Genomic DNA, 19736 nt, shown 5'->3' on the forward strand with positions numbered 1-19736 from the left:
ACGGACTACTCCTGACTCTGTACTCAGGAATTACATCTGGCGGTGTCCCGGGGGACTATATGGGATGTCGGGGATAGAACCCAGGTGGGCCATGTGTAAGGCGAGCACCCTGCCCTCTGTACCAGCTCTCCAGTCCCTTGATAGGATTAGTTAATCTCCATCTGATCAAAATAACCAGGACCCTTGCTGGTGCCCTTTTGTGGTCACCAGTCAACCTCATTCCTCCTTCCTTGGCATTCTCCGTATATTGTTCAGGGCCAAAGGCTTGCTATCCTTCAGCCTTTTTTGCTGGTTCGCATGTTTCACTAACAGCAGGTATGTGAGAACATCTGGTATTTTTTGTTCTCCTGTGGACTGATTCCACTCAACCCGGATCCGAGGTCCTGGGCCTACCCTCCCCACCATAGAAGATTCTCATTTCTGTGCGATGCTTGGTTTGAAGGCTGACTCCAGTCCAGTCCGTCTTCTGTGGCTAGAAGCACGTGTTTGATAACTTGTCGTATTTTCTAGGCAAAGTGTCGAGACTTTGAGACTATGCTGTGGTTTGAATCGCTGCTATTTTATGGCTGTGAAGAACGAGAGCAAGAGAAAGATGATGTGGATGTCGCACTGCTGCCGACCATCGTGGAGAAGGTGATTCTTCCGAAGCTCACAGGTGAGGTCTCCTCTAGCCCTCGGGCTTCCTCCCAGCAGATCTTCAGCCCGAGCCTGGACTCTGCTCCCAGGGGGTTCTGGGGAGAGAGGGCTGTACCCCAAGTTGGGGGTGATGATTGGTCCTGGCTGCGCTTTAGAGACTGTAGTCACCAAACCACAGCGTCTTGGTGGAGAGAAACCTTTTCTGGGGAGCACTTAGAATGTTTGTGTTACTTTCTTAGGGAAAATTAGGAATTGTGGGCCGGAGTAATTCCAGTAGGAAGGACCTTGTCTTGCATGTCACTGACCTGGGTTCAGTTCCCTGCACCTCCTAGGGCCCCCCAAGCCTGCTAGGAGTGACCCCTGTGTGTAGAGCCAGGAGTAAGCCCTGAGCACTGCCAAGTGTGGCTCCAAACTCCCCTCAAAAAATTTGTGAATCCTGAAATAGGAGCCTGTTTTACAAATTTCAAATGTAATTGCAGTTATTGATATGCCTGGATATTCATCTCCTAGAATATTTTTTTTTTCCCTCCAGAAATTCTCCCCATCCTGGCCTCCAACACATACATATACCTACACACACGGGGCGGGGGGGGGGGGGGGGGGTGAGGGAAGGAGGCTGGGAGAGGAGGGGGCAGAGAGAAAGAGACAGGGACAGAGACAAAGAGACAGAGATCCTGAACATTCCTACAGTTAGTGCAGCAGTCAGAGATGGGGCCAAAGGGATTGGACAGTTGGGTAAGCTGCTTGCCTTGAACAAGACTGCCCCTGGTTTGACACTCTACGCTGTAAGGAGTGACCCCTGAGCCCAGAACAACACAGGATGTGACTCCAAAAGATGATTGTAACTTAGACTGTAGTAGTGTTTCCCTCCTTAAGGTGTATGTGTCGTGTTGTGTCATCCCATCTCCCCTCAGCTCCCCAAGGACTGGGAGGATGCAGGAAGGGGGCTGTAGGAACTCTGGGTGTAATTGGGGGTGAATTGTTGTTTTATTTTTATTTGTTTATTTTTGGCTTTTGGGCCCACACCCGGCGATGCTCAGGGGTTACTTCTGGCTCTGCATTCAGGAACTACTCCTGGCAGTGCCTGGAGGACTATATGGGATGCCAGGGATTGAACCCGGGTAGACCATGTGCAGGGCAAGCACCTGACCCATTCTGCTATTGCTCCAGCCCCTGATTTGTTGTTTTAAGTAAGTTTCCAGGGGTGCAATGAGCAATTCAATTTTTTTTTTTTTCTGAAAAAGGACAGTGGGCCAGAACTGTTGGTGAGCCTGTTTAGAGAGAGACATGAGTCAGGATCGGCATTTATAAATTGGGGTTTTCTTTTTCTTTTTTTATTATGGTTACGTGTTTACTCCCTGTTCTCCACTCAGCCCCTTAGTTCTGACCTGTGGTTGCTCCCCTCCTTGGTGCTCTCAATGGGCTGGCCAGGCCTTGCTGTCCTAGCTGAGACCCACAGGTTGCCATCAGTGGGGCTCACGCATGTGCCGAGATGGCCTGGGTGGCTGTCCAGCTCTCCTCTCCTCCCCACCCCACCTGGCCTGGGCTGTGGGGTGTGTGCCCAGCTGCAGTGCCATGGGGAGTCGCTTGGGACATTCTAGATAGCAGGCATCAGGGTGGCCAGGCCCCAGCTCCTCAGGGCCCTCAGGATCATGCTTGGCACATGTGGGGCACCAGGAGCCTAACCTTGTGACCGTGTGCATCCGAGGCAGACGCTAAGCCCCTGGACAGCTCTGCACCTTGACATCAGACTTAACTCTCGTGCTGTTTACGTTTATATCTAACATGGCCTGCCTTTTCCTTTCTAGTGATAGCAGAGAATATGTGGGATCCTTTTTCTACAACACAGACATCAAGAATGGTCGGGATTACACTAAAATTAATAAATGGATATCCTTCGGTAGTGAATGCAGAAAACAAAAACACGCAGGTAATGCATGATATTTTATTATGACACTCCCCCCCCGCCCCCCCCGCCACACACACACCTTTCTGATAATGAGCAAGTACTGCGATAATTGGAGCGTTTATTGCAGGCTAGGCAGAGCATCTAATGCTCCCACATGGGCAGTCTTGTCCTGTGTGGCCTGAGAGATGGGAAATCTGAGAGAGTTTTCAATTAGAAAATGTCTCAGTAGGGGCCAGAGTGATGGTACAACAGATAGGGTGCTTGCCTTGTATGTGGCCTGTCTGGATTTGGTCCCCAGCACACCATATGGTCCGCTAGGCCCCCCTCAGGAGTAATCCCTGTGCGCATAGCCAGGAGAAAGCCCTGAGCACTGCCAGATGTGGCCCAGAAACCCCAACATCTCTGTACACGGATTACACGGATGCTACGTTTAGTCTAGGTAGCCTGTATTAGTCCCTTTGAGTCGCCTCGCCCTCACTCTCAGTGGGATCAATGGAGCATGTGTTTACGAAGCTCCACTGGTGTGGGGGCGTCATTTGTGGCTCATTTCTCAACATGTCACTCCTGGCACTGCTCAGTGGCCAGTATGTGGTGCTGGGGATAGAACCCAGGCTTCCCATTGTGAAGCCTGTGCTCTAGTCTTCGGCTCACTTCTTTTGCATATCTCTTGGAACTGGAAAGATAGCCCAGGGGTTAAGGGTTACCTTGTACCTGGTGAATTTGGTTCCCTCTCCAGCACCACACACAGTCTGCCCAAGCAGCCCCTGGAATAAGCCCAGAGCGAGGCTGGGTGTAAACCAGCACCACCCACTATTGGGAGGGGCATGGAAACACCAGCGAAATTACAATTCCAAGAGCAGGTAAGAGAGCCAAGTGCTGTTTTATAACTTGTTCCCAGCCCTCAGATGTCATCATCCTTGGTAGACACCAGGAGCTATTCAGATGTGGAAAGGGCGCGCCATAGCGCTCCCCCAACCCCCATTCTTAGAAGCACACGGTTACAGACAAGCAGGGAATGGTTTCGAAATGGCTTGATTGCTTCATAGTTGTTGAGGGGCCAAGCAGGAGTCTATGTGAAAGATTGTAAGGCCTTTCATGAGGGTAGTTGGGAAGACGGTTCACTAGAGAGTTATACTCAGAGAATTATGGTCTGAAATAGGACATTATTTTCCTTTCTCAAGAATGAACTTTCACCAAACCCTCATTAAAGATGTGCTCTGTCTTGAACACTTTAGGTATACCTGAAGGCGCTCCTATTGAGAATGAGAAGAACATTAGATGATGATGTCTTCATGCCCTTATATCCCAAAAAGTAAGTGACTTTTAAAAATTACCATATAGGGCCGGCATAATAGTATAGCTGCTGGGGAGGACGTTTGCCTTGCAGCCGATTGGGGTTCAATCCCTGGCATCCCATATGGTCCTGAGTATGACCCCCCTCCCCTCTCAAAACAAAACGTGTGTGTGTGTGTGTGTGTGTGTGTGTGTGTGTGTGTGTATTATTGTTAAATTATCCTCCAGGGCAAACTTTTTAAGTTTGGGGAAACTAAAGCTTTCTTATGAAAGAATCTTTCCTTTTTTCAGTGTGAACCTGTTGCCCAAAGAAACTAACTCCATGGGGCCAGCTTTTCCCTTAAGCAGAGAAAGCAAAACAGTGCTTTGCTGCCACTTAGTACCTTGGAGTAAATTTTCTCTGCTTTCTACACTTAGTATCTTCTGAGATACAGATGTTTGAAAATGACCTGATTTTTTTTATGTATTTTACTTGTAGACAGCTTTTCTTCTTGGAATCATATAGTACTTAAATATAGAACATTTGATCATGCTGTTTCTCTTTCAGTGTCTTGGAAAATAAAAATTCTGGGCCTTACTTGTTTTTTCAACGGCAATTTTGGTCTTCAGTTAAGGTACGTATCTTTGTTGTGCTGTTTGACCTTATTATATTTTGTGGAGTATTTTCCTGTTTCATTAAGTTGCTTCCCCAGACGCTTAGCTCTGCCAATAGATAAGAATTCTTAATCTTAACAAAGCAATTTTTTTCTTTTTGGGTTATACCCAGCGATGCACAGGGGTTGCTTCTGGCTCTACACTCAGGAACTACACTGGCGGTGCTCAGGGGACCCTGTGGGATGCTGGGAATTAAACCCGGGTCAGCCTCATGCAAGGCAAATGCCCTACCCGCTGTGCTATTGCTCCAGCCCCTTAACAAAATAATTTTTATTCTTAAAGTTTCTTCAGGTTTGCTTTCTGCACAATAGATAGTAATTTCTGGGTTCCAAAGTTAGGAACGAACTGTTCACCAAAATGCCTTGCTGAGCCCTGGCGTATCAGAAGGGGAGCAGGCTAGAGCAGTGGGCATTACAGAGTCATGGCCTCTGGGGCTGCACCACCCAGCCCGCTCGGCAGATGGGCACATACATGGTTTTTAAGTTGGGTTTTTGTATTTCACTCATGTGTGGCACATAAAGTTGTGTAAACACAAAAAGGCAGCAGCGGTCTGTCTCTCCCGCCGTCCATGTTTGATAGTCTCAGGCTGTTTTCCCCACTCCAGGGAGGTCGATGGCGTTGGTTAGGCGAAGGAAGGAAATGAGGGCCAGGCTGGTTGGTCTTAGCTGCAGTTTATTCCAATCCTCTCTCCATTCACTCCTGTCTCTCCTCTGCCCACTCTTCAGTCTCATTACTCCTTGATTACTCATTACTTCAGTCTCCATTCACTCCTGTCTCTCCTAGCTCACTCTTCAGTCTCATTATATCCTAGAAATTTAGGTCATGGAGGGCCCAGGTTCTCTCAGACCTGTGACCCCCAGGTTCTCTCTGGCCTGTGTTCCCTTACAGAGCCCCTAAATCTCCCTTTATTGATCATGGTACCTCCAGAGGGTGCAATGCAGTGATGTCATCAAAAGGAGTTACAGAAAGAACATTGAGGCAGCAAAACATACATTGTTTCTTTACATCTGTAGGCCAGTAATTTTGGCCTCCTGAAAGAACATACAAAACTAAAAACTTTCTCAAGCACTCTCACAAGCCACAAGCACTTGGATTTGCATCCCAAAGACTAGTCTGCTAGAGCTTGGAATCTACAACCCAAAGTTAGGCCTGGCTAGCACCTGAGATCTGCATGTCAAAGACCAGCCAGGTTTCTGTGAGAGGCTGGGGGCTACAAAGGGAGAGGGCCTTCAGTAGAAGGTGGGGGGACATTGTGATCATGGTGCAGTAACATTGCACCCTAACACGGCTCCTTCCAGATTTGTAAACCAGCGTAGCTTCATGAAAATAAGATGGAGGGAAATGTTTTCTTTGTTGCTTACAAGTAGAGAACATGGGGGATGGAGAGATTGTGGGGATAAGGCATGTGGTCGACCCTGATTCAATCCCTGGCGCTATATGATCCTTGGAGTACTGCCAGGAGTGATCCTGGAGCACTGCCGGTGGTAGCCAAGCCAACCCTCCCCCACCCCCAGGGGGAAAAAATAACTTGTTGCATGTTTATATGTCTATATGGCAAACATGAACTTTTGCTCTAATTATCTTGTAAATTCTCACAAGTCCTGGAAACTAGACTCTTGTGCTCCTGGTACAACATGCACAGAGTTGTCTGTAGAGGGTGGTTCTTCTGGTGATACTCCAGAAGAGTGTCACTCTGGAGCAGCTCTTGCCGCTGGCCTCAGTGAGAAGAAAGGTCACCAGGGCTCTGCCGTGGCCGAGGTGCTTGGGGCGCTTCTTTCCCGTTCATGTAGAATGGTACTAGCTTTGTCCTGACCCTGGGAAAAGAGTGAGGAGTTTTCTACAGGTTTTCATTCTTAGGAAATCCCTGCCTAATTAAGAAGTAGCAGTTCCAGAACTTGAATCACTGGAGTGGCTGTAGGGTGCAGAAAGAGTGACTTAATTAGCCCGTGGGAAGGGGGAGAAAGGGATAGCACAGATAGAGGTGGGAGGCAAGAGTGACAGTTCTAGGAGACTTGGAGCATCTTTGACCTCTAGAGTGGAGAGATCTCAGCTTCTGCCTGACCCATCTTGAGGTTCTGTAACTTGAGGTCGCCATGTTGATTTATTTGTTTATTTATTTATTTATTGCTTTTTGGGTCACACCTGGCGATGCACAGGGGTTACTCCTGGCTCTGCACTCAGGAGTTACTCCTGGTGGTGCTCAGGGGACCATATGGGATGCTGGGAATTGAACCCGGGTCGGCCGCGTGCAAGGCAAACGCCCTATCCGTTGTACTATCTCTCCAGCCCCATAGATCTAGGGTTTTAATGTGTATTCTGCAGTAAAGAACTTCCAGGGGCCAGAGAGTACAGCGGGTAGGTACTTGCCTTGCATGCTTCCAAACTGGGCTTCCGTCCATTGTCACCCCATATGGGCCCCTGAGCCCCACCAGGAGGAATCCCTGAGCACTGCTGGGTGTGGCCAAAATTTAAAAATAGGAATATCTGTTATGTTTTTTCTCTCTCCCTCCTTCCTCCCTCCTATCCTCCCTCCCTTTTTCCTTCCTTTCCTCTTTCCTTTTCCTTTCCTTTCCTTTCCTTTCCTTTCCTTTCCTTTCCTTTCCTTTCCTTTCTTCCTTTCCTCCTTTCCTTTTTTTTGGTGGGAGAGGATGTTGGATGTGTCGTAGAACTGTCTTTGGCATGATTTAGTGTTGGGGTTCTTGAACCACTTCTGTCAGTGCTTTGGGCTTATTCTTGGCTTTGTGCTCAGGGGTCATTCTGATAGTGCTCAGGGAACCATATGTGATGCTGGGGAGTTAAGCTGCATGCAAGACAAGTGCCTTAACCTTTGGACTGTCTCTTACACCCTGGCTTGGCTTTGAATGGGAAACATTTACCTGACAATCAGCACTAACATAGTTGTACTTTTTGTAATGGACAGGAAATGTTTTATATCCAGTCTCTAATATGGTAGACATCAAGCTACATGTAATGGTGGTTTTAGTACAGTAATTAAGTTTGTTAAAATTGAAGATTCAAATCCTCCAATTCTGAAGTCCTCAGATTTTGAAATGTTTTGACCTTTTAAAGGAGTAGTTGTCAAGTTGCCATATAACTCACTCCCTTTCTACCTAATTGGATTAACATTGCTTCTCATTTTTTTCTCTCTAGCTATTAGGGAATTTTCTTCAGTGGTGTGGCATTTTCTCAAATAAAACTCTACAGGAATTATCAATAGATGGCTTGCTAAACAGATACATTCTCATGGCTTTCCAGAATTCAGAATATGGAGATGACAGCATCAAAAAAGCCCAAAACGTGAGTTCAGTGACACGTCACCATTTTTCAGAGTACATCAACCAAAATGAATGTTTTTCTTTGGTTAGAAGAAGATCTGAGATTCTATAAAAAGCTCTTTGGTTGTTGTAAGTTGACAATTTGCATGCTCAGAATGTTTCAGACCCTCACAGCAATATACACACAATGTGTACCTGAAGCAGCTTGCTTTGCACGCAGCTGATGTGGGTGGTTCGAGCCCTGGCACCCCATGTGGTTCTCTGAACCCTGCCACTCTGTACCCAAGTGCAAAGCCAGGAGTCAGCCTTGAGCACACTGGGTGTGACCCTCAAGAAACCAAAACAATAAAAAATTAACACCTGTGGACTAGAGAGATACTTCAAAGGGTAACAGGCTTTTCTTATATCCTGCTTACCTGGGTTTGCTCCCTGGTGTCACATATGGTTTCTTGAGTGCTGGGCACCTCTGGACGTGACCAAAACATAGATAGATAGATAGATAGATAGATAGATAGATAGATAGATAGATAGATAAATGGATAGATAACGTCTCCACTGTAAGACTTCTTGTTACTGTTTTTGGCATATCAAATACACCATGAGGAGCTTGCCAGGCTCTCCTGTGAAGGTGGGATATTCTAGGTAGCTTGCCGGGCTCTCCGAGAGGGACAAAGGAATTAAACCTGGGTCAGCTGCATGCAAGGCAAACGCCCTACCTGCTGTGTTACTATCGTTCCAGCCTATATATATATCACTGTCATCCCATTGTTCATCGATTTGCTCGAGTGGGTTCCAGTAACGTCTCCATTTGTCCCTGAGATTTTAGCAGCCTCTCTTTACTCATCCTTCCCAATGGTGCCGCATTGGAGGCTTTTTCAGAGTCAGGGGAATGAGACCCATTATCATTTTTGGCATATCGAATATGCCACGTGGAGTTTGGCAGGCTCTGCCGTGTGGGCAGGATACTCTCGGTAGTTTGCCAGGTTCTTCGAGAGGGCGACCTGGACTATAAGAGGTTGTGTGTGTGCTTCTGGGAGCTTTGTTTTATACTCTCTGGATTTTGGCTGTTGATGGATTACATGGCGGGCGGGGGGGGGGGGGCAGTTTGTGGGTGTGACTGCCTAGCTAATGGAAAATGGGGAATCTGGGTGGAGGAGTCCCAGTCCCCATCCGAGATGGAGACTTGGAGATTGGAATGTGTGTGTTTGTGTGTGTGTGTGTGTGTGTGTGTGTGTGTGTGTGTCCGAGCAGGCTTGGAGATAGATATCCGAGCAGGCTTGGAGATTGGAGAGAGAGAGAGAGAGAGAGAGAGAGAGAGAGAGAGAGAGTGTGTGTGTGTGTATATACACACACATACAGAGAGAGAGAGAGAGAAGAGAGAGAGAGATAGGTACTAGAGAATGGGAAATCTGGTGGAGGAGGCCCAGTCCCGATCCGAGCAGGCTTGGAGATTGGAGTGTGTATTTGTACACACACTCACACTTTATATGTGTATATATCTCCATCTATAGCAGTATTTTTGTATGGTTAAAAAGTTTTAATTTGGGGGGCCGGAGCTATAGTACAGCGGATAGGACGTTTGCCTTGCATGTGACTGACCTAGTTTGATCCTCGGAATTCCATATGGTACCCCGAGCAATGCCAGGAGTAATTTCTGAGTGCAGAGCCAGGAGTAAACCCATGAGCATTTTGGTATGACCCAAAAAGCCCCCCCCCCCAAAAAAAAGTTTTAATTTGGTCATCATTGTTAATTTGTTTAATTGTTTAATTTGGTCATCATTTGTATATTAAATATTACTCAAGCAGCATTTTCGGCATTTAAGAAATAATTTTGTGGAATGGCGTTTGAACCATACCTGGCTTTGCTCAGGGCGTGGTAGGAATGAAACCAGGATGAGCCACATGTGGGCAAGACCTGAACCCCTGTGCTATCTCTTTAGCCCCAAGAAATCTTTGTCTTTTTTGTGGGGGTGGGGCAGGGGGTGGTATTAGTTTCTTTGCTACATGTATGAGCTACACAGTTTGATCGTTGTTTTTGTTTGGTGTTGGGGCCGGGTCCTTGGTGCTCAGGAGCCCAGTGTGGGTCCGAGGCTTAGTGGCTGGGCTCCTGTGTGTGGAGTCCATGCTCCGGCCCTGCGAGCTGCCTCGTCGTCATTCTTCACTCGTTCAGATTCGCCTGGCCCCAGCTTCATCTCCAAGTGGGCTTGTGTAAACATGTGGCATATTTTCATTTATCTTAAGCTGGATTCTCATTTGGGGGGAGCAATTTCTCCCCCCCTCTGGAACAAGATGTTCCTGACTCACTCTGTACTGGCTATGCGCTCAGATGACTGCGCAATCAGTCATTTCTCCAAGGAGCCCTAGATCCCTGATCAGGGAGCCGTGTCTCCCCGGTGGGCAGCAGCCTCAGGTTGCCAGTATGCCTGCTGCATGCTGTGCAGGCTCTTCTCGAGCCAGGCCCTTTATTAGAATGTGTTGTGTGTGTGTGTCCCCCCCCCCCCCCCCCCCCCGCCCTTCCGCCCAGGAGCCTGCAGCATGAAGCCACTCACTGAGCTCTTGTGCATAGGTTGTGGGTCGCTTGGACTACTTCTGCCCCTCACTGGGACACCAGCCCCCCAGGCCTTCCTGGGAAACTGAAAAAAAATGAAGCAGTTGGTTATCACCTTGAAGAGCTACTGTACTTAAACGTTTGGCCAATGGTTGGTCTTTTTCTTTGCATATCGGGCCTGCCTGCTGCAGGGAGAATTCTTGTATTGTTTGGGAAAACCCTGTAGTTCACATAGGAAGTCAGGTTTAAAGGAATAGCCCCGTCACAGTATCACAGTGATTACTTCCGTGGCCCAGTAGCAAGTATGTTATATCTGGTAGGTGTACTGAGCTTTTCAACCTTTTACTTAATTCTTCAAAAATTTTTCTTTCTCATCTTTTCCACAGGTAATCAATTGTTTCCCCAAGCAGTGGTTCGTGAATTTGAAAGGAGAAAGGACTATTTCTCAGTTAGAAAACTTCTGTCGATACCTTGTACACTTAGCAGATACAATTTACAGAAATAGCATCGGGTGTTCTGATGTGGAAAAAAGAAACGCAAGGTAATTATTATTTTATGAATTTGTGATCTAGAATCTTTAAGATGTAATATAGTTGAAGTGACTTACAGGGAGACGTGTATTTTGAGCTGTATGTCGACACATTGTTAATAACGAAAATACACATTTTTGTTTGTGTTTGTGTTTTTCCACCATACCCAGTGGTGCTCGGTTGCTCCCTGTGGGGCTGGGAGACAGGTGCCATAGTCCCAGGGATGGAGCCCCGCTTCCTGCCCACAGATCCCATTCCTCATCAGCTCATTGAGCTGTCTCTCCTGCTTCACATATCGTTTTTAAAATTTTGCAATTTTCCCTAATCTTAAAGTATGCTGATTTACAGAAGTGTCAAGGGAAAGCCTTCTGGTAAGGATCAGTGGCCTGAGAGGACTTTAATGAAGCCCTCCCGGTAGGATAACACTGTTTTGTCCTTCCTGCATAGCTTCAGGTAGTTTAGGTTTATTGGGTTTCCCCCATCACAGTGCTCCCATTGCTCTGTATTTATTTGTAACTTCTTTCCTTGTGCTCTGTTGACTTGTAAATACTGTTTTTCTCTTCTCCCTAAGTCCTTTACATAGTTTATTCAGAGAATGTCCTTTTTGTATGGACACAAGAAGACAGTATAGGCTATGCTTTCGTAACCTGTCAGTGATATTTTCCTCCTGGGCATCTGTTCTCTGGACCTAAGCCTCAGCTGCCCTTACTTCCTATCACCCCCAAAAGCAGGGTCCCGACGAGGGACTGGCTGGAACCAGGGCAAGCGGTAAGCTATTTGCTACCCTGGCATCGAGATGGGCCTGGCCAAAGTGCCATAATGTTTAACTGTAAGTTAAGAGCTTGGTCATGGACAAATGCTGTCATGATCCAAAAAGTAATAACTAAACTCGGACCCTGCTAGGGTTAGGAATGATTAATCTGGCCTGAGCTCTGTAGTCTGAGTCTGTGGCAGGATGTTCCCAGGAGTGCTGCTGTACAAGCCTCAGTGTATCTCTTACTGTGTCCATACAAAAATGAGTAGTATTAAGATGTTGATAGAGTGCTCGCTTCAGCAGCACATATACTAAAATTGGAATGATACAGAGAAGATTAGCATGGCCCCTGCTCAAGGATGACACGCAAATTGTGAAGCGTTCTATATTTAAAATAAATAAAAAATAAATGAAAAAAAAAGATGTTGATAGAGTTATTAGACTGAGGAAAGGAGAAAAACACCTTAGGAGGTATTTTGCCTGAGGTATTCTGGAAGGGCTTTGAAATACCTCTTTAGTGGTGTTCCCTTTGAAGGGCATTCTTATGTTGATTTTGGTACCTGACTGTACAGTGTCAGCCCAGAATGCTGGGGAGTTGGAGAGACAAGAGAGCTGGGGAGAGAGGGAGAGAGGGAGGGGGGCGGAGAGAGAGAGAGAGCGAGAGAGCGAGCAGGGCAGCAAGATGGAGTGTGGAGAGACTAGCAAGAGGGACCGAGAGAGAAGGATATAGAAGAATACAGGAGCAGGCACGTGGAGACAGAGAGAGCCCAGGCTACGAGATGGAGCCCAGAGAGATGAGCGGGGGAGAGGAGGAGATAGGAATGAGGGGCAGTGTGAGACTAGAATGGGGGGCTCAGAGAGACTGGGGCAGGTGCGTGGGGAGAATGGAATAAATGGTAACTGATCGATCAACCGGTTTGGCCCTCATTTTGTCCACCGTCTGCCTCATGGCCCAGGCTGCCCTGGCTGGGGGAGTGTCCCAGGCCCACCCCGAGTCGCCGGTGGCTGGGGGAGAGCTGCCGGGGCTTCTCCGGCTGCCCCTTGTGCCCTTCCAGCTTCAAGCATTGGGAGAGTTCTACAACTCTTAGGATCCCCATGTGTCTGTGGAGTTTGATTATAGACATAAACTCTGGAATAAAGATGTCACTGAAACCCTAAGCATATTGAAGGTGATTTTCCCAAGTTTTGTATTCTAAGGCTTTTCATACCCATTTTCATGGATTTTCTTTTAAAAGCTGCATTTTAGGGGGTTGGAGTGACAGTACTGTGAGGGAGGGCTCTTGCCTTGCATTTGCGTGACCTGAGTTTGCTCCCCAGGATCCCATATCATCCCCCAAGCCTGCTAGGCATGATCCCTGAGTGCAGAGCCAGGAATAAGCCCTGGGCACAGTGGGGTGTGGCCCCCTCTATCAAAAACAAAAAATTAAAGTTGCATTTTTAGGTCTCAGATACAGTACAGTGGGTAGTGCTCTTGCCTTATGCAGTTCATCTGGATTTTATTCCCAACATTGCATAGATTTCCCCAAGCACCTGCCAAGAGTAATCTCTGAGCACAGAGCCAGGAGGAAGTCATAAGCACTGCCGATGTGACCCACAAAACAAAAAAACAAAAAGTTGCATGCTAGGGCCAGAGAGATTGTAAAGTCAGGAGGACTCACCTGCCTTGCACATGGCTGACCCAAATTCCATCTCCACAGCATATATGGTCCCTAAGTATCCAGCACTGAGCCCCTGATCATAGTCATGTGTGGTCCCCAAACCAAAAAAATTAAAAACAAAAATAAAGGAAAGTTGCACTGTAGTCTTCTGACTGTCAAATTATTTTTTCTTACTTAGATTACATCATTAGTTATATCCTATAGCACAGTCTTTCCCCTCTCATTCCCTTTTTACAATACAGAAGCCTGTTTTCTTGAGAGGAAAGTTGCAAAAATTTTTGATCAATTTTTTTTTTTAGGTAGTACAAGATTTTAGTGGTAAATTTATCAGGTGACTGATTTGGTTTGTATTTTAATTTCATCTTAATGTATGCCAGTTGGCTATTTGTTATGTGGATGTTTCTTCTAAAATTGTAGTTTCTTAGATAAGTCCTAGCTAGAATCACTTAAACTTTTATTTTTCCTTCTGTGTTTTGGGGCCACACCTGGCAGTACTGGGGCTAACTTTGTGCCCAGGACACCAGGTGGTGCTGGCATTAAACCCAGTGCAGCAGTGTACAAGGAAAGTGCCTTCACCCTTCAATTATCTCTTGCTCTTAAGCTTTTTTTGGTTTGGGGCCACACCAGTGGTGCTCAGGGCTTACTCCTGGCTCTGTGTTCAGGGGTCACTCCTGTCAGGCTCAGGATACTAGAACCCAGACAGCCTCTTGTAAGACAAGCACCCTGCCCGATCAGCTGTATGCATAGCCCTGAAGCTTCTTTAAAAACAAAACACTTAGATTTAATACTGTTTTAGTTTGAAGTTACATATTAACAAAGTGTCTGCTTTTCTGGGGGGGAGGGGAGAAAACCCAGCAGGTTCTTAAGCGCCTGGGGCTATGCAATGCCTACAAATTAGATCCCACCATTAACAAAGTGTTACAAATGTTTATCTTCTTCCCCTAAAAGGCACTTTGAACTGCAGAGTTTTGTAGACAACTGGTGTCCCCCCCTTCTGTGCTGTGGGGTTTTGGGTCTTTTTGGGGGGCATACATACATGCATGACTGTACTGGGGGCTGCTGGTGACTTAATGCTTGGGTTCACTCAGGGAGTGCTGGAGGGTGACCCCAGGGCTCCTGCCCCCTCCCCTGCAGCCAACTGAGCTGTCTCCTTCCTCTCTCTCTCTCTCTCTCTCTCTCACTCCTACTCCCACTCCTCCCTCCCCCCCCCCCCCCCATGCTTTTCACAGGTGGTTCAAGCCTAATGCTTCAGCACGGTTTCATTTCTTTTTGGTTTCCTTTCTTTTCCAGGATCCTGTTTTGGTGTTTGGGGACTACTTGGGGAGTAGGGCTGTGCGGGATGAGCTGAACTCACCCTCCCTTCTGCACTGGCCCTCAGCCCTTCATACACTTGTTATGAAACACTCTTTTTGTGGGGTCGAGTTCGGACTTTTTGGGTCACACCCAGCGATGCTCAGGGGTTACTCCTGGCTTTGCACTCAAAAATTACTACCCGTGCTCAGGGGATCAGGTGGGATGCTGGGGATTGAATTTGGGTAGGCCGTGTGCAAGGCAAACACCCTCCCCATTGTACTGTAACTCCGGCCCATAAGCTTACTCATTATTAAAGTGCAGTTCTTGGTCCAGCAGCATCACTTGGGAGGTTTGTTTGTCTGCAAACGCTCAGGCTTACCACCAGACTTACCCAGTGATGCCTGGGGCTGGTCCTGTGGTCTGTTTTTCCACAGTGGATACAAGGCTTGAGGGCTGCTAGGAAGGCAGTTGCCTTTTAGCTGGGGTGTTAGGCGGCCAACTCATGCTTTCAGTTTTCCCTATGGGCTTTGTCCGAAGGAATTAATGGGATGACCGCTGTTTTTTCTCTTTTAGGGAAAACATAAAGCAGATAGTAAAACTCCTTGCAAGTGTTCGAGCGCTGGATCATGCCATGTCTGTTGCAAGTGAACATAATGTGAAAGAATTTAAGTCTTTGATTGAAGGAAAATAGATCTGTGAGACTGAAAAAGCGTGTTTGCTTTAATACACACCATTCCCGATGTAAAAATTGTGTATATATGTAAAGTTTCTTAAACTGTAAATTATTTCTTTTAATACAAAGAACATTATTCACATTCAATACGGTGTCCCTAAATGTGATTTCTTCAGAATGAAAGGAACGTAGATTATTTCTAGAGCGTCTGTGAATGTTTTCCTTACTGCCTGGCATATTTGGTTTACAGAAGCCTTTTATATGGTCGTTCAGATGAACCCTCAGTTAATTGTTCTCTGTAAACAGTGTGCGCGGTGTAAATTGTGTAATTATGCATATATATAAATATATATTTATACCACCATGGAGTTACTTTCACACTGGAAATTTGTGGTGTTTTTCTACAGAGTAAGCGTTTTTAACAGCAGAAAATTATTCAGTAGCAAATTGTCTTAAGGAACTTACTACACTGTTGCAACAAAAGGGCTGGCCGGTGACCGGTGTCCTTCTCTTCTGGTTAGCGATGGCTGTGGCTGTAGCTGTGTGCTGCCTTAAACATGAGCACCGAGTCTGGGCTTCGTTGTTGGGGAGATGGTGGACCTCCGCCTGAAGCAGCGTGACCTCCCACAAGTTTGCGACAATAGATGCAACTAGGACTTGTGAAAGAACCTAGGAGTTTCATTTTCTGGAAAATTACTCATTGTCCCACAAGCTAACTGCATGGTTTTGGGCTGGCCAACTGTTTCTCTGACCGGCTTAACTATACCTGCACTTGGATTGGAGCAGTCTGTCATTAAAAGAATCCCACATATGTGAGTGACATATGCAATAAAGAATACGCCTTGCTGATTCCCCAAACCCGGCAGTTTACTATCCATAGTCTTCTATGCTGTTTCTACCATGTTGTAAATATCCAGAGAACTTGTTTTAAAGTTTATGCTTTCTGATTCTGTGATTTTCAAAAGAGGGACTTTTTGGAAATTAAGGACTATTGTTTGATAATTATATATGTAATTAAGCTTTAGCCAAGGATTAAATTAATTTTTAAATATATCCTTTGTTGTATCTTGTGGGCGACTAAGTTTAGACTACTTCAAATGATTCAAATGATTGCAATAATACTCTTAGCACATGTGCCTGTGGTCAAGTCAAATAGCTTTTTTTTTGGGGGGGGCATACCTGTCCACACTCCAGGCTTAGTCCTGGCAGGGCTTGGGGACCATATGGGATACCAGGGGTAGAACCCAGGTAGGCCGCATGCGAGACAATTGCCCTACCCCAGGTGCTATTGCCCTGACACCCCAAATAGCTTTTGTATTGTGTATGTGCACTTTGATTTTGTGTCAGCTTTTTTTTTCTTTATGATGGAAATGCTATTTCTACAAACATCCTGGATGAGGTTTTGGTTTTCTCAGTTATTCCTTGCAATGCTTTGGGAACCATATGCGGTGTAAGGGATCGAACCCAGGTCAGCCATGTGTAAGGCAACCAACCACCTTTCCTGCTGACTTATCATCACCACCAGTAGAGCTAAATTTCCCAGTGTGTAAGTGCACAACGTATACTTCATTTGTGCCTGCAGTTTGCATTTCTAAACCTATCGCACAATTGCCTTTCTACATTTGCTTTTAGGGATTCCCATATTAGGAGTAAACTGAGACTTGTCCCATGAAATAAATCCCTCAAGCTGTTTTGGTTTGGGGAATATACTTGAACACCATTCCAGGATCTTACCATGCTGATAGGACTACCGGTAGCTCACACTTGAAGAGTTTAACACATTGCAACTTCTGTGTCATTGTTAATAATTATTGTTAGGTGAATTATGAAACTAAGACGCAGTGGTTCTTACATCACAGCCAGGGAATGTTCTTAATAGTTGAAGGAATACTTCGTTGTTCTGGGTTTCAGGGCTACACCCAGCAGTGCTCAGGATTTAGTCCTGGTCTGTGCTCAGGGGTCACTCCTGGTGGGGCTTGGGTTGAATCCAGGTCTTCTGCCTGCAAGGAAAGCACCTTTGCTAGCTGACCCTAGGATACCTTTTGTGTAGGGAATGGTCAAAAGATAAATTCAAGGGGTGGCAAACTAAAAGCCTACCTTGGCCTTTGTGGGTTTTTTCTCTTTTGGAGCAGTCTTCTGTGTTAATTCTAAAATGGAGGTGGAGGGTAGACTGGAGCTATATGACAGTGGGTAGGACATGCCGTGTATGCAGCAGGCCCAGGTTTGATCTTGTATCCCATATGGTCCCCCATGCACCTCCAGGAGTAATACACACTCTAGGTGTGCCCCCTCCCCTTCCCCCTCCCCAATATGGAGCTTACATTAAGACTGATACCCAAGAGCAGTCATCAGAGGGTGTGGTCTGTTCCCAGTCAATCTCCCAGGCAGGAGGATATATTCACATCTTACCACCCCTGCTACCTGGTCTCCAGGCAGGAATAGCTGGGCTGGGTACCTGCACCCATAGGGATTCTCTTCATTTGCTCCCTGGTGGCCAGCAGTGACCCCAAACTGCACAGGTAAGTACCTTTCTGACAAACATACTCAATATTGCGCCATCCTTTTTGTTTTTATTTTGTTTTGTTTCTGGGCCACACGGTGCTCAGGGCTTAGACTTACTCCTGATGGCACTCCAGGGATCACTCCTGGAAGGCTCAGGGGACCATATCAGCTCTGGGGGTGGAACCGGGCTGGCTGTATGCAAAAAAAAACGCTACCCGCTGAACTGTTGCTCTAGTCCCGCACCTGACTGTTAAATTCTATTTATTTTGGAGACACACCCAAGGGTGCTCAGTGGCTATTCCTGACTCTGCTCAGAGAACCATATGAGGTGTGGGATGGAGTTGAGCCCCATCAGCAGGATGCAGGTTAAGTGCCTTGACCCTGAGCTATCTCCCCAGGCCTTGGTGGTTCTGTTTGGGGGTTGGGGGAAGGCAGTCTTTTAATCTGCTCAGGAGGCTCAGGGACCCCTCCTGGTGATACTCAGCCAACTGGGTTCAATGAAAGGGCTCTATGGGATTGGGGGTGATCCAATGCACCCAGCAGTACATCAAATGGTATTGGCAGCATGCAAGGCAAGCCTTAACTACTGCATACACTCCACTGCCAGGTTTGGTGTGGGTGTGGGTGTGGGTGCGGGTGTGGTGGGGGTCGGGGTGGGGTGGGGACCAGGGGGAGCTACTCTTGGCTGTGGGCTAGGGGGACCCTGTGGTGCCAGGGATCAAACTGGTATCAGCTCCATGAGAGGCCTGCACCTTAATCCCTGTACCATCTCTCCAGGTGATTCTTTCTGGGTACAGGTCTCACCTCTCATATGGTGATAGCCATGGAATAGCGGGAGGGGCATTCAGTGATTATGACAATGACTATTTCCGCCTATTGTTGCCAACCGTTGAAAAGAGGAGTCATGAAAACACTCAGATTGTTCATGAAGGGAACTGGAGAGAGAGTACAGCGGGTAAAGAGTTTGCCTTACACATGGCTGACCCAGGTCCAATCCCAGCACCCCATATGGTCTTTGGAGACTGCCAGTAGTGATCTCTGAGCACAGAGCCAGGAATAAGCCCTGGGCACCACTGAATATGGCCCAAAATCAAACAAGAAAAGTTCCTGGTAAGGATGAGCAAGAGTAGGAAGGGTAAGTTTTGCATGTCATCCACCCTGGGTGGACCCTTGGCACTGCATCTGATCCTTCAAGCATCACCACTGATCACTCCTGAATGCAGAGCCATGAGTGGCCCCTGTGCACTGAAGGGTGGGCCCCAACCTCTGCATTTCTGCCCCCAAGAGTCACTAGTAGAATTACCCTTGTATTTTCAATCCTGTGCATTTGCTAATTTTGTGATTAATGTGATTTACCTCCCACACCCCAATTTAATTTGAAGAAGAGGGAAACAACAATTCTGCTTAAGAATAAGAAAACACTGGTTTGTAGTTGGGGGGGGGGGTCAGTGGAGCTCACAGATTATACCTGACCCTGGGCTCAGAGGACCTTATGTGATGGCAGGGGTCAAACCGGGGTTAATTGCATGCGAGACAAGAGCCTTAACCCCTGTACTATCTCTCAGGCTCTAGAACTAGGAAAATTTAACCTCAGTCTCCTTACCCCAAAATCAAAAGAAACCATGAATAGGCAGAACATTTCCTTCCTCTTCTAAGAAAGTGGGTTCCTGCCACGGGCACAGATGGAGCCAAACAGGTCTTAAAGGAGCAGAGCAGGTGTCAAATACTTAACTGAACTTTCTGGGTTGTATGTTTAGCAATAACAGATCTATGTAAACAGACATATATCCCCTGGCTCGATTATCATACGTTTTTCTGGTGCTTACCTCTGCCTGGTATTCCTTCTGGCCTACAGAGGCATTGCACCGAAAAAAGAAAATAAGGAAAATTCCATTCTCACCCACTCCCACTTAGTTTTCTTTTTCAAAGGAGATCTCCAGTTGAAATGAATTCTTCTGGAATAAGCAAAGGCAGAGCAGTAGATTATGTTAAAAATGAATCGAATCCTGAA

The 19736-nt window shown here is 46.7% G+C and overlaps 1 protein-coding gene and 1 non-coding gene across 2 annotated transcripts in view; both read left to right on the forward strand.

Moving 5' to 3' along the window:
• The window catches only part of PAXBP1 (PAX3 and PAX7 binding protein 1), a 38011-nt gene extending 22410 nt beyond the window's left edge, over positions 1–15601 (forward strand). Inside the window, exons 12-18 of the mRNA XM_056109359.1 lie at positions 511–655; positions 2445–2566; positions 3781–3857; positions 4386–4452; positions 7643–7789; positions 10702–10856; positions 15124–15601. Of these exons, the coding sequence (XP_055965334.1) occupies positions 511–655; positions 2445–2566; positions 3781–3857; positions 4386–4452; positions 7643–7789; positions 10702–10856; positions 15124–15241 (831 nt within the window). The 3' untranslated portion in view covers positions 15242–15601. The remainder of the gene's footprint in view (positions 1–510; positions 656–2444; positions 2567–3780; positions 3858–4385; positions 4453–7642; positions 7790–10701; positions 10857–15123) is intronic.
• Positions 11887–11992, forward strand: LOC130018773 (U6 spliceosomal RNA). Its single transcript, XR_008791643.1, has one exon. It is a non-coding gene; the product is annotated as a U6 spliceosomal RNA (small nuclear RNA).
• Positions 15602–19736: the final 4135 nt, after the last annotated feature.

The sequence above is a fragment of the Sorex fumeus genome, unplaced genomic scaffold (genome assembly GCF_029834395.1).
Source record: "Sorex fumeus unplaced genomic scaffold, SorFum_2.1 ptg000265l, whole genome shotgun sequence".
In the NCBI taxonomy this organism is placed as follows: domain Eukaryota; kingdom Metazoa; phylum Chordata; class Mammalia; order Eulipotyphla; family Soricidae; genus Sorex; species Sorex fumeus.